Source organism: Bos grunniens, chromosome 17, assembly GCF_055505025.1.
Source record: "Bos grunniens cultivar Pamir isolate PY7600 chromosome 17, Bosgru_T2T1.0, whole genome shotgun sequence".
Taxonomy (NCBI): Eukaryota; Metazoa; Chordata; class Mammalia; order Artiodactyla; family Bovidae; genus Bos; species Bos grunniens.
In genome coordinates this window covers 73018032-73031243 of record NC_141181.1, presented here as the reverse complement: position 1 = coordinate 73031243, position 13212 = coordinate 73018032, and the positions used below count along the sequence as shown (strand labels likewise).

General features: G+C 67.9%; 2 protein-coding genes across 12 annotated transcripts; both read right to left on the bottom strand.

Moving 5' to 3' along the window:
• Nucleotides 1–719: 719 nt before the first annotated feature.
• Nucleotides 720–1984, bottom strand: GP1BB (glycoprotein Ib platelet subunit beta). Its single transcript, XM_086346160.1, has 2 exons — nucleotides 1952–1984; nucleotides 720–1892 (listed from the first exon to the last, which is right to left on the bottom strand). Exons 1-2 carry the CDS (start codon nucleotides 1982–1984, stop codon nucleotides 897–899), a joined length of 1029 nt encoding a protein of 342 aa, XP_086202286.1. The 3' UTR covers nucleotides 720–896.
• On the bottom strand, nucleotides 1967–9651 carry SEPTIN5 (septin 5). 11 transcript variants are annotated; one of them, XM_086346129.1, is made up of 12 exons: nucleotides 9574–9651; nucleotides 9418–9428; nucleotides 5429–5525; nucleotides 5248–5334; nucleotides 4939–5062; nucleotides 4729–4863; nucleotides 4512–4629; nucleotides 4322–4423; nucleotides 3511–3781; nucleotides 3291–3426; nucleotides 3067–3169; nucleotides 1967–2938 (listed from the first exon to the last, which is right to left on the bottom strand). In XM_086346129.1, exons 1-12 carry the CDS (start codon nucleotides 9614–9616, stop codon nucleotides 2882–2884), a joined length of 1284 nt encoding a protein of 427 aa, XP_086202255.1. In that variant the 5' UTR covers nucleotides 9617–9651; the 3' UTR covers nucleotides 1967–2881. The 11 variants fall into 11 exon arrangements, 9 of the variants coding, with proteins under 9 accessions (XP_086202255.1, XP_086202259.1, XP_086202256.1 ...); XM_086346133.1 differs by having other exon boundaries at nucleotides 3511–3607; XM_086346130.1 differs by lacking the exon at nucleotides 9418–9428.
• Between the last annotated feature and the right edge of the window lie 3561 nt (nucleotides 9652–13212).

Sequence of the window (13212 nt, the reverse complement as noted above, 5' to 3'; positions counted from 1 at the left end):
CATCGCCGTCTCTCTGGGGCCGCCAGGTCCAGCTTAGCAGCCTGAGCCACGCTGGGGCACATACTCAGGATTTTCCAGGCCCTGGTGGCTCGGCCTGGATCCAGGGCTGGGATGGGGGAGACCAGGGCCTGAGAAGCAGTCAGGGGTGCTTTCCTGCAGGAAGTGGCAGCCAGGTGGAGGACACGATTCAGAGACCCTGCAACCCCCTGTGCCTCCTCACTCCTGCAGGGAGCTTCTGTGGACCCCAGCTCACAAGGCTCACCCTGTCCTTACCTGCTCTCCAGATCTTCTCACTCAAATGCCCAGGAAGGTCCTGCTGGGGCCCCTGACTGCCCTCACCATCCCTGGTCCAAAGCACTCCTGATGCTTTGGGGAGCCTCACACCCTGAACCATCCTTGGAGCCATCTGGCAGACCCGCCCTGGCAGCCAGAAACCTCCACTCCAAGCACATGCTCCGCCCGTGGGGCTCCGACTGTCCCCACACTGTCCTCACCCCCCCCCCCAGGTGGGCACTGTCCTTCCAGCCCTTCCACACCTCCCCACTTGAACTTTGGGGAGAGTCGGGGGGTGGGGGGCAAGTTCGCTCACTGCCCCCACCCCATGTTCCCCGACCAGGAGGTGATATGGAGGTGTATGAACTGCCATGTGGGAACTCCTCCCTCCTCGGAGCTCTTTCTGGGTTTGGGAAGGGGATTCCGCGGCACACGGTGAAGATCGGTCGGGTGGGGAGCAGGGTTTATTGGCAGCGTAGACAGCGTGGGGGGGTCCTCGGTCCAAGTCCAGGCATGGGTGCGTGTGGCCAGCGGCGGCGCAGCAGTCGGGCCCCTGCGCGGGGCCGCCGGGGACGCAGGTCTGGGAGATCTTGAGGACGGGGGAGGGGGCCCGGCCGCACGGTTCAGCGCCAGTCGCTCGGCTCGGGGGTCGCGCGCTCGGCGGCCAGCGGCTCGCTCAGCGGCCTCCGGCGCGTGGCGCGGGCGCGCAGGCTCCGCAGGCGGCACAGCAGCAGCGCCAGCAGCAGCGCGTGCAACAGCCCGAGGACCAGCAGCAGGAGCTGCGCCGCCAGCGCCCCGCGGCAGAGCGCACCGGGCGCGCAGGTGGCGCGCAGCTCGTCCTCCGCCAGGTAGGGTAGCAGGCGGCCCCGCAGCGCGGGGGGTGCGGCGCAGCGCAGGTCGCGGTAGGGCTCGCGCTCGGGCCGGCCGGCCAGCCAGGCCCGCAGCGGCACCAGGTGGCAGTCGCAGCGCCAAGGGTTGGCGCCCAGGTGCGCGGCGCGCAGCACCGGCAGCGCGTCCAGCAGCCCGGGCGGCAGCGCCGTCAAGTTGTTGCCGGTCAGCACCAGCTCGGTCGTGTCCGGCGGGAAGACGGCCGGCAGCGAGGCCCACGTCAGCCCGCGGCGCCCGCAGTCCACGCGCGTACCCGCGCAGCGACACGGGGCGGGACAGCCCGCGGCCGAGCGGCCCGGCGGCGCGAGCAGCAGAAGCAGCAGGCTCAGCGCCCCGCGCAGCCCTGGAAGGGAAGCGCCGCGGTGAGCCCGGCCCGCGGGGTCCCGGGCGGCATCGCCACCGCCCGCGAGCCTTTCCACCCGCCCGCCGGCTGGAAGGGTCCTCCGGGTCTGGCCCGAACTGCTCTGACTGCAGCCCAGAGGATTGAGAGCCTCCCTGCCAGATGTCCTCGGGGAGCGCGCGGCCTGGGCAGACCCTAGACTCACCGAAGCCCATGGCGAGAGGTCGGCGACCGGGCGAGCTCTGGAGCTCCGGGCGGTGGTCGCAGGACCGGGCGATAAGGCCTCCCCGCCCCTCCCCTCCCCGGCCCTGGTGCGCCTGCCGAACCGACCACAACGCGGCCACCCCGCCAGAAATAACCCAGAGGTCGAGCCGCCAGCACAGATAGAGCGCTATCGCCAGGTTGCCGGCCGACCGAGCTTCCGGCCCCTCGCTCCCGGGGCGCACAGACCATGCGGACACCCTCTTCGACGTTCACCAACATTGTTCTCCTGTCACCAGGACAGGGTGCAGCATTCACAACAGAACACACTGGAGAATGGGGCTCGGGGCCAGGGATCATGCGGGTGGAGGGACGGGGACCAGGGACTCAGGAACCCAGAGCGACAGTGCTGCTGGGCAGAGCGGGCCTCCTGCCCCTGATGGGCAAAGGGTGGGCCAGGGGCGGGTGAAGCCAGTTTGCCGACCACCCGCTGCTACTGGAGCCCCCCCCCTCCCCCGCCCGGGACCAGGCCAGGCTATGGGGGAGGGTCGCGGGCATTCACTGCGAAGCCCAGCCGCATTACGGTCTAACCCTGCAGCCAGCTGACCTCCTTAGGCCGGGAGGGAGCCTAATCACTTCCGCTCCCAACCTGTGCACAGAGGTGCCTGGTGAGTGGGGTAAGGGGTAAGAAGGACCCACGGGGGCCCAAAGGGAGGCTCCGGAGTCGGGAAACAGGCCAGGGTCCCGGGGATCGGCCCCCACCCCCACTCTGCCTCGGCTCTCCCGCCCATGTAAATGGGGCCTGGAGTCAATTCAGTGACCTTCCGGTTGGGGGCAGACCTCACAAGTGACCACCCAACTTAGATCCAGCGCCCCAAAGCCAGAGAGGTCTGGATGTGGGGGGGCCAACGTCCACGCCCCTGGGAAGCAGATACAAACGAGGGGAGGGGTCGATGCTGAGAATAAATTAGGGTTGGCTGGGGGCTGTGACCCAGCGTCTCTGAGAACAGGAGGGAAAAAAAACCAGGTCTGGGCCACTCTGGGGTTGGGGGTCGCGCCCGGGCCTATGGGCGATCCAGATGAATCCGGAGTCGAGTCCAGGCCCGTCGGGGTCCGGGGGTGGGAAGGGCCAGCCCGGAAGCCGGCAGTATAGTTATGGCACGTGGGGCTGCGGCGGGGTCACTGGTCCTGCATCTGCTGCTTCATTTTCTGCAGCATCTCTTGCATCCGCCTTAGCTGGGGGCGGGGCAGGAGCGGCAGGGGGCGGTGTGAGCGAGCGGTGGGCGGGGCCTGCCCCCCAGCCCAGCCTGGCTCCGCCCCACCCCGCCCATCCAGCCTGGCTCCGCCCCCCACTCCCCGCCCACCTCCTCATCTTTCATCCTGATGAGCTTTTCAGTCTCAGCGTCGGGCGTGGGCAGTGGCAGGATGGGTATGGGGCTCTCCATGCGGCTGTCCTGCGTCAGCTTGCTGCAGGGTGGACACCGGGGACAAGGCTGCTGGAGGCCGGGCTGACCCTCGCCACCAGCACGGCCCTGCGACTCCCGCACCTCCAGGCGGGGACTGGGGGCGGCGGGGCGGGCGCGCGCACCTGGTCATCTGCTGGATGCAGTGCGCGCGGTAGTTCTCGTAGTGCACGTCGCAGGTCACGTCCTTGAGGTCATGCATGTGCGTGCGGATTAGCATGTTGCGAAGCTTCACGAAGTCGCAGTGCGCCTGGTTCTCCACTGCGGGCAGGGGTGGCCGGTGAGTGGGCCACCGGCCCACGGGAGCCTTCCCACCCAAAGGCTGTGCCCCAGGCCTGGACTCACCCTCCACGATCCCCCAGGGGTACAGACGCCCCCGGACCCGCTGCCCCTTGGCCTCCACCACCGTGTTGCTGCCGATAACAGCGAAGGGTGCGCTCTCCTGGGGGGTGGGGGGCAGGTGCAAGGGCTCATGCCCAGTTAGCATAGGTGTGAGGTCCACGTACAAGAGGGGCGTGGGCACGCCTCCAGTGTCCCCAACAATAACCTCTCCCCAAAGAGATCCTGTTATCCCCACCTTGGGCCTCTCTGTTGCCAGCTGAAGCCAGAGCTGGTGCTGCTTACATGGAGAGCTTTTGCCAGGCTGTGCCCAATCAGATGTACCCTCCCCGCCTGGCACCCTCCCCCTCCTTCCCCAGAGCGGAGCCTGTGCCGGCTGTTAGTGATACCCCTGCTGACTTTGGGGTGAAGGGCCCACCCTGGTCCAGGCCTAGTGGCCACTTGTCCCCAGCTTGGCTTCTCCATCACCACTCAAAGCCACCTCCCTCCCCCAGAGCTCAGGACTCTGTGAGTCGGGGCATGCACAGGCCTGGGGTACGAGAAGGGGGGCTGAGCGCAGGGCCAGGGTGGGGCCTGGCCAATGACTGTGCCCTCATATTCTGGCAAGCACTCCATGACCCATGAACCACACGGGACCCAAACCACACTGGCCAGCTGGGACCTGAGCCACCCCCAGCTAAGACTCTACAGCCTGGATGAAAGTCTCACGCCACCCCCCCCAGCCCCGCCCCCCGCCCCAGGTCAGACCAGGGCCCTAGCGCTCCTCTAGACCCGCTGTAGCGTGGCCTCTGGGGTCCCCCAAGCGCTGCAGGCTCACCTTCAGTTCCCGGTCCTGCTGCTTGAAGTCCTCATCCTCGTCCGAGTCGCACTCAGGAAACTGGTACACATGGATCCCAAACTTGTCGATCTCTTCCCGGATCTGCAGCCAGCGAGGACTGTCAGGGGAGGGGCCGGCAGCCTCAGTCCCCTCTGAGCCCCGCGCAGACCCCCCAGGCCTGCAGGCTCACCCGCTCTTTCAGCTTCCGGATCTCCCCTGGGACGAGACAGTCGGCCTTGGCGATGAGGGGCACGATGTTCACCTTCTCGTGCAGGGCCTTCATGAAGCCCACGTCCACCGGCCGCAGCCTGTGAGGGGCCGGGGTGAGGGGCTTGAGGGGTGGGGTGGCGGGAGGGGGTGCCTGAGGAACGGGCGGGCCAGGCCCCTTGGCCCGGGCAGCCACCTACCCGTGCCCGAAAGGGGAGATGAAGTACAAGCAGCAGTGCACCCGGTTGTCCTGGATGTTCTTGCGGTTGAGGCCGCTCTCGTCCCGGAAGTACTGCTCGAACTGTTGGTCCACATAGTCGGTGATGGGCTTCCAGCTGGGGGCAGGGGGCACGTGAGGCCAGCCGGGCTGGGAGCCGGAGGCTAGGCCAGCCCAGGCAAGCCTTCCTCACCACTCAGAGTTGTTGACGGCGTCCCCGAAGCCCGGTGTGTCCACGATGGTGAGCTTCAGCTTCACCCCCTTCTCTTCAATGTCCACCGTATGCTTTAGGATCTCAACCGTCTGGCTGATGCGTTCTGGGGCAGGGATGGTTTAGAGTGGCCTCTGCAGCCCTGACTCCTACGCCCGGGCACCCCAGACACTCCCAGGTTACGTGGCCTGGTGGTGGTCTGGACCCACGCTTCAGGGACAGAGGATCGGGGCTGGACCTGGAAGGAGCCCTTGAAAGGCTCACCCAGCAGGGGGTGTGGGGCCCACTCACCCTCGGCACTCAGCAGTTTCCGCTCCTTGTAGAGGTCGGTCAGGAAGAGGCTGTGGACCAGTGTGGACTTCCCCAGGCCTGACTCCCCTGCCCACAGATGCAGTGGGGAGGTCAGGTCCCAGGCCCCAGACAGAGCATGGCTGCCCGTGCCCCTGCCCGCCCTGGGGCCTGGGCCACTCACCGGCCACCATGAGCGTGAAGTCGAAGCCCTTCTTCACAGACTTGCGGTGCACCTGGTTGGGCAGCGTGGCGAAGCCCACGTACTGCTTGTCGACGTCCTGGCGGGGGTGGGGCAGGTCAGGGGCACGCTCCTGTTCCTGGAGCAGCCCCGGCCCCTGCCCCTACCGGGCTCAGGCCAGGGGGGCAGCAGGGCAGGGTCCCCCGGGAGAGTGGCATCTCAGTGGCAGCAGCAGGCGAGGGTCTGTGGGCAAAGGCCCCCCCTGAGGTGGGAGGCAGGTGGGCCTGGAGGGTGGTGGTGCCCTCAAGGGCTTCACAGACGCCAAGTCAGTGCCTGGAGCAGGGGCAACAGGCACATCCAGCGAGGCCAGTGTCCTTGGGTGGGGGGCAGAGGGCACCAGGACCCGGACCCCTCAGACGTGCCCAAGGACCTCGGAAGCTGGAGAAGCCCCCACCTCAATACTCACCCCTCCGCGAAAGTAGAGGGTGGGAGGCCCCATCTGGCCCCGATCCAGCCGCGGGGGCGGCTGGCGGCAGCGACTGCGGAGCTGCGGCTATTTATAGACAGCAGCCCCCGGCCTCCCTGTGGCCCCGTGCACAGCCCAGGACCCCAGGACCCTGCGGCCCCCGTCATATCCCCAGTCCGGGCACCGGGGTGGGCGCGCGCTGACCCACTTTCCGCGCCCCACTCCACACACACCTTGAGCCGCCTCTGGGCCTGGGTCCGCGGCGACAGCAGCGGCTCCACCAGGCGGTCCTGGGGTGCTGCCAGCGAGTCCATCCCCGCCAGCCTGGGACCGTGCGGGCCACGCTGGGGCCCAGAGGGTCAGGCCCGCCCGCCGCCAGGCGTGTTCTCGCCCCCGGGGCGCACGGACGCGGGCACCGGGGCCCAGGGCGGGGCAGTGCTCACGCGATGCGCGACCCCGAGGTCCCCCTCGAGCCGCGGGTCCGGCCCCAGACGGCCAGCCCCGGGCACAAGTGGGTCCCTGCGCCGGACGGGAGCGCGCGGTCTCCGGGAGACAGTCGCCTGGAAATGAGGCCGCGCGGGCGGAGCCATCGGAGCGGAGGAGGGCAGGGCCCAGCTCGGCAGGCAGGCGGCTGCGCGCGGAGCGGCGCGGCTCGGGCCGTCAGCCCCGCGACTGCACGGCGGGGGCTGGTCCACGGCGGGTCCGCGCCGCCGCGCCCGCCGCCAGAGGGAGCCCCATCCACGCGCTCCAGCCCGGCCCCCCGAAACTCCCCACAGACGCACCCCTCCCTGCGCGCCCCGCCCCCCGCATGTGTCCGGAGAATGTTTACCGCCGCGGCCGCCGAGACCAGCGGGGAACCTGCGAGGGCAGAGACCCGCTCCCCACCCAGGCCCGCGTCGGGCGGGAGGGGGCGGTCAGAGCCCTAGATGCCGCCCCCCATCCCCTCTGCAAACGCGGAAGCTGTGGCCCGTGCGTAGCTCCCCAAACCCGCCGGCCATCCCTGCTGGCCAGACAGCTACTGCCAGCCGAGGGGGGCTGATGGAGCGGACCCCTTCCCGGGGGGCACTCTGTCTTAGCTTCCACCCTGCCCTCACCCCCCAGGATTGGGCAATAGGGGGCCTGGGGGGCTCTGGCTAGCTCCGCCCTCTCGCCTGTGCCCTGATGCCAGGGACCACGGGGGTCTCCTGAGCCCCCAAACCCAGCCTCTCCCCAACCCCACAGGCCCCCACCGGAGTCTGAATAGGCCAGACCAATGGGAAGGAGCTGAGCATCCAAAGAGGTGGACCCGCTGTGAACTCCGTCAGTAGGGCTGGGAGGCCCCCACACCCCCACCCACCCTCCCTTCGTAGCTCCCTGCTTAAGAAGCCTCTGTACCCCCGTCCAGGCCGGAGCTGCTGCCATGGGGCCTGGAGGCCTCTGGCACCTGGGGAGGAGGGGTGGGTCCACTTCTGGGAACAGGAGTGCCTTTCATCCAAGAGGATGGGGGGGGGCAGTGCACAGGCCACAGCCCGGCCCCCCGCCCTGGCTCCAAGAAAGCACCCGCCACGTGGACCTGTGGGGGGCCTCAGGGCTGAGTATCCCCCAGCCTCCAACCCCAGGCGCCACCTTAGACATGGCTGCTAGGACCAGCTCCTGCCGGGTGGATAAGCTGACGTCTCGGGCCTGGGGCACCTCCGAGGACAGAGCGGGCCTGGCCTCATCTCCCCACACCCTGGGGCCTGAAGGGTGCACTGCCCAGACGGCCTCGGTTTGCCCGCTGGTAAGGCACAGCCTCGGGAGGCCCGGGACCAGGGACAAGCCCAGCCCCTGCCAGCCCAGCCCGCGTCCCACCTCACCTGCACAGGGCTGGGGATTCCCTGGGGGTCCCCAAGCAGAGGGCCCTGCCGCCCGCTTTGTCTGGTCCTCAGACACTGCTGAGGACTCCTGGAGCCGCAGACGTGCCGCGCCCACCTCCTCCCCACCGCCTGGTGCCTGACGCTCTCGAGGCGTTTTCATTCTTAGAATCTCCCCGTCAGCTCTGGGAACAGGAGCCAGAGCCAGTGGAGCCACCACTTTCGCTGAGAGGGGGTGCAGTGGGGAGGGCACAGGGGACCACCAGAGCCCCCCACCCAGTGCCTAAGGTGGTGGGCACGGAGGGCCCATAGAGTCCCCCTCTTTCCTGGAGGGGCAACAGGCTGAGGCTCAGAACAGCAGCAATGGAACAGTGAAGACCCACGGGGAGCCTGCCCCAAACGCCTGGCTCCTGGCCCCGACCCCGGGGGGAGCTACACCCACCCACATCACGGCCTCTGGCTCGTGCCCCAGGGGCAGGCATGGGTGAGGCCGGTCCTAGCTGAGCTCCAGGTGGGGCAGACACCGGCCTAGCGGGGCTGGAGCCCCAGCAGAGGACCCCAAGCGTCTGCAGGCCCTGGAGCAGGGGGGCTGGTCTCCCGGGGCTTCCCCTGTCTCTCCCTGAACAATGGCAGGCTGGCGGGCTGGCCCTGCATCTCCTGCATTGTTCGATCCGCAGCACGGGCAGGCAGCTCCCGGCCCCGGCTCCCCGGGGAGCCCCTCGCTGGCAGGGTGAGGATGAGAGGCCCCTCCCCACAAGCCTCGCCCAGCCCAGGGCACAGCCCTCGACTTCCAGCCCCAGCCCCACCTGCCAGGCTGCTCCGCCCGCCTGCTGCACCTGGGCCAATACTGCGGGGTTCCACCCAGGGTGTGAACCCCCATCCCTGACAAGGGTTGCCAAGGCCACCCTGGTGCCTGAGTCGGCCTTCCTGTTCTGCCCAAAACACGGCTGCGCTTGAGCAGAGAGACCTCAGCCAGTGGGGCTGCCCCAGGGCCCCAAGCTCCCCAGATGCGCCCCTCTCCATTGGGTCACCTTGATATTTAAACCTGACCTCAGCCAGGTTAGCAGTGGGTGTCCAGGTGGCCTCCTGTCCAGCCCTGTGCACTTGGAGGGTGGGGGTCCAGGCTGGCCCTTGGGTGAACCACTTTGTACCCCCTAGGTCTGAAGATCCGTGCTGGGCAGGGGGATGACTCAGACCAGGCCCTGGAGGCTCCCAGTCTGGGGAAGAGGCACCAGGTCAGCCCACTCACATCGCTCAGTGGGAAGAGGATGCAGAGAAGCTGGGTGGGGTGGCCCGAGCAGCCGCCCACCCTCTCTGTGTGGGGCCGCTCTGGGACGGCCCTGGCTGCTGGACACAGACCCCTCCCCCCGCCCCTGGCCTTCCATGACCAGGGGCTCCCTCAGGACCCCCAGCACGCGGTCTCGGGCCAGTTCAACAAGGAGAGGCCGGCGCTGGACCAGTGGGAGGGGGCACCCGGCCCATCCCCCATCGGGGAGGGGCCCACGCCGCGCAAGCCAGGGTCAGGATCCAGGACCCCGGCACGGCGCCGCCTCCGCCCGGCAGCACCCGGGCTGACGATCGGCTATCGCGACAGGGCGGGATGACGGCGGGCGGGGGCGGGGTCGCGCCGGGGCGCCGCGGGTTGTTGGCACAATGGGTGACTGCGGGCCGAGTGAGCGGCGGCGCACGCGTACCTGCTTGTCCTCTGCGGGTGCGGGTCGGGTCGGGGGTCGGGTCGGGGTCCAGGGCCGGCCGGCGGGCGGGAGAGAGACCGAGACACGCGATGAGAGGCGCGCGGGCGGCGGGGACAAAGGCGCGCGCGCGCGCGGGCGGGCGGGCGCCGGGCTCACCTGGGGTCGCCAGCTTGCTCTTGTACCGCAGGCCTGTGCTCATGGTGGCCGCCGGGGGGACGTGCGCGCGGGCGGGGCGGCGACGAGCCGAGGCCAAGGCCGGGCTGCGGGGTGACCGGCCCCTCCGCGCCGCCGCCCGCCCCGCCCGCGCGCCCGCCAGCCAATCGGCGCCCGCCGCGCCCACGCGCGACCCGGCGCGGCCGGCGGGGGCGGGGACCCGGGCGCCCCACCGCCCCGCGCCCGCGGCCTGGGGCGACGCCCTCCCTTCCCGCCGGCAGGGCGCCGGGGCACCCGAGACCCGCACTGCGCCCGGCCCCCGTGACCGCGGTCGCTGTCCACCCCGCCTCCTCCCTGCCCAGGGCCCCCGGCCCCCCAACACCGTCCCTGCCCGATCCCCGGCCCCTTACCCAGACCCCGGCTCTGACTCCTCCCCCCTCATGGGACCCCCGTCCACACCTGACCTCTGATCATCCTTGGTGTGCCCCCCGTAAAGCCCGCCCCAGAGGCTCGGGCCTCATACATGCTCCACCACCGCGCTGGCCTGGCAGGCTCTGCCCAGCTGAGGTCAGGGCATGCCCCCCCCCCAACTCATCAGGATGGATGCCAGGGGCTTTGGCCTGCAGAGCCCCACTCCTAGCCCTGTCCGGGCAGAAAGCCTGATGCCTGGCGCGAGGCCAGCCCGGCTCCTCTCCGGCAGCTGCTGGTGGCTGTACCTGGCTCTGCGAGTGCACACACCTGGACAGCCGGTCCGCCCCAGTTCTGGGATCCTTGGTAAGGGGTGAGGGTGAGCTGCCACCCCAGTGCCCTGTGCTCTGCACACCCGCAGGTGGACCCGCTGAGACCACCCTGAGAAGGGGCCCCCGGGCGCTGTGAAGGCGGGCCAGGGTCTGCACCCCACGTAGGCTGAGGTCTCTCCAGGCGGGGTGCCTCCTGTCTCTTTCGGCCACTGCCACACTCCTAGCGACACTCCCAGGTGCCCTCAGCCTGGACCCCCCCGGGAGCGCCCCCCCGGGAGGCACGTCTGGGGCTCTCAGTCCCTCAGGGAGGGATGTCAGGCCTGTGGTCAGCAGCCCCCCAGGTGAGGGCCCCTCCACAGGCAGGAAGCCCCATCCTGTCCCACCCTCCTGGGCCCTTGGGCCCTCTGCTGGCCTGTGGGCTCTGCCATCTCTGAGCGCCGGCGCTGGGCAGACTGTGTCCCCTCTCAGTGTGAAAGTCAGGGGGGCAGTACCTTCACTGCTGCCCGCTGGTCGGGGTCCCCTCCCCGGGCCCCCGCCCAGTCCAGCACGAGGTGTGGGGCCAGCGGGTTTGGAATTCAGGACTTTCACCCGCTCACAGATGACCTGACGCCTCCCTGGGCCCCGGGGCTGTGCCTTGAGATTCTCGTGCTGAGGGACTTCCCAGTGGCCCGAGGTCGAGACACCGTACTTTCACTGCAGGGGGCTCGGGTTCCATCCCTGGTTTGAAGCTAAGGTCCCCCCATGCCACGCCGCCAAAAGACATACGAAAAAAATGTTTTTAAGATTTTGGTAGTGAAACGCAACTGTTCCCATGAACTGGAATAAATAAAGACCACGGTAAACGTGTATGTTGGTTTAGGACTGGCTTTGTCACCAGAGTTTGACAACCTTTCTTTCAGAGTTTTAGGGAGTTCGGGATTGTGGATAAAGGCGTGGGGCCAGAGGGGACACTTGGAGTGCGAGGCAGGACTTCTGAGCCTTCACCAGCCCTGGGGGCCTCTGTGGAAACCCCATCTCAGGGCACCTGGAGCTTAGCAAAGCGGTCCCGTCCGCCAGTGAGAAGGTGAAAGTGAAGTTGCTCAGTCGTGTCCGACTCTTTGCGACCCGTGGACTGTAGCCCACCAAGCTCCTCTGTCCATGGGGTAGAGAGAAAGGACATGGCCTCCATGGCAGTGAGAAAGGACACTTCAAAAGTCAGCACCAACTGGCCCAGGCAAGCCTGAGACGTGGAGAACGGGCTAAGCTGCCCTGTCCTGGGGGTCTGGGAGGGGCTCCAGGCAGCCCCAGGTCAGGGAGTTGGAACTCAGCCCTGAGGGGACTAGACTGCTGGAAGGGCCTAGCTTGGCAGATTACAGGTTTTAAAACAATCTTGTAGACAAGAGGCAGGGAGGAGTGGGACACCACAGAGGCAGCTCTTTTCTCATCTATGTGTGCTCCAGGGGAGGGTGGGGTCAGCAAAGGTGGGCTGCAGCCCAGTCTTGGGCCTGGAGCTGATGGCAGAGGACTCCCGAGGGCAGGCCTGGGTCAGGCCTCTGGTGAAACGCCCAGGGGTGAGCGAAACACCCCGGGCTGCGGGGTGGGAAGCGGGTAGGGTCTGCTCCCCTCTAACCCGGCCGTGAGTCCAGGGGACACCCTGAATCCTGCCACAGATGCAGGGGCTGCCGCTCCAGCTGAGAGACTCTGAGCGACAGATCACAGCTCCGCTGCCTGAGCAAGCGTGTAGGCTCCGGCCAGTGATTCACAGGCCCGTCTTCTGCTCTGCCAGGTGGGATGGCAGGGGGGCCTCTTCCAGTTTCTCCAGCCTGGATGCTGCCAACTGACCACCTGGTGCAACCCTTCCACGGCCCCTGCCCACCGCAGGTCACGACCCTGGGGGCGGGTGACCTTGGGTAGGAGAGCCCGGGCCTGGCCAGCCTGCCTCCCACTGCGGGGCTGTGGTTAAAGGAAAACCCAGCCTCCTGGGCTGGGGGGAGCAGGTCTGAGCCCGCCCCCACCGCCGGAGCAGGAAAGCTGGCAGTGGTACAGGGAGAAGTCAGAGCGATGCTCCCGGGTGGGAAGAACGCTACTTTCTAATTCACAAGAAAAAGAAGGTAATGAGTGAAAAAATAAGCTACACCCAGAAAAATCTGCTCAACCAGCTTGGGCTACAAATAGCTTGACGCTTTTCAGAAAAACAAAACAAAAAAACCTCTTTTTATTTCGGAAGTTCTCCAGAGGCCGCATTTAGCTGGTGCCGAATCGTCCTTCCTGTCAACATAGACGCGTGGGCATCTGTGGTCACGTGGGCGTTGGTGCCTCTGTGTAAGCCCTAAGCCCGGAGGTGTCGGGTTCGAGACAGGGCAGCCTGTCCAGGGGACTGGGGGCCGCTGGCAACACACTCCAGAGCGTTCGGTCCATCTGAGGCCAGGTTCGAGGGCAGAAGCCGAGCTGGACACAGCGTGGCCATCCACACGCCGTCTCTGGGCTGCGGGGGTCAGACCGCCTCTTTGAAGAAATGGCTACCTGCTCTGAACCCCGCTTCAGAGGAGAGGAGGAGAACCACACTGCCCTTCACGGGGACACAGAAGGACCGTAGTCAGCTCAAAGTGGAGCTAACCCACCGAGAGCACCTTCGTGGTGCGCAGGACGCCCCCTTCCCTGCATCCCAGCCCGCTCAGAGCTTCAGACCCTTTGAGGCTGGGGTCCCCGTCCTTGGTGAGAGCATGGGGCTGAAGACAGACCCCACCCCCCCCAGCTCGGCACACAGAGGCTGTGATTCCCGCAGCCCATCCCCACTGGCCCAAGGTGGTGCCCTGGGTCACTCACTCATGCAGTCTGTGCCCGGGTGTGGGGCCGCCCTGAGGAGCAGGCCCCGGTCAGGCTCAGTGCTGGCGCAAGAGAAGGACCCGCCTCGCTGACAGAT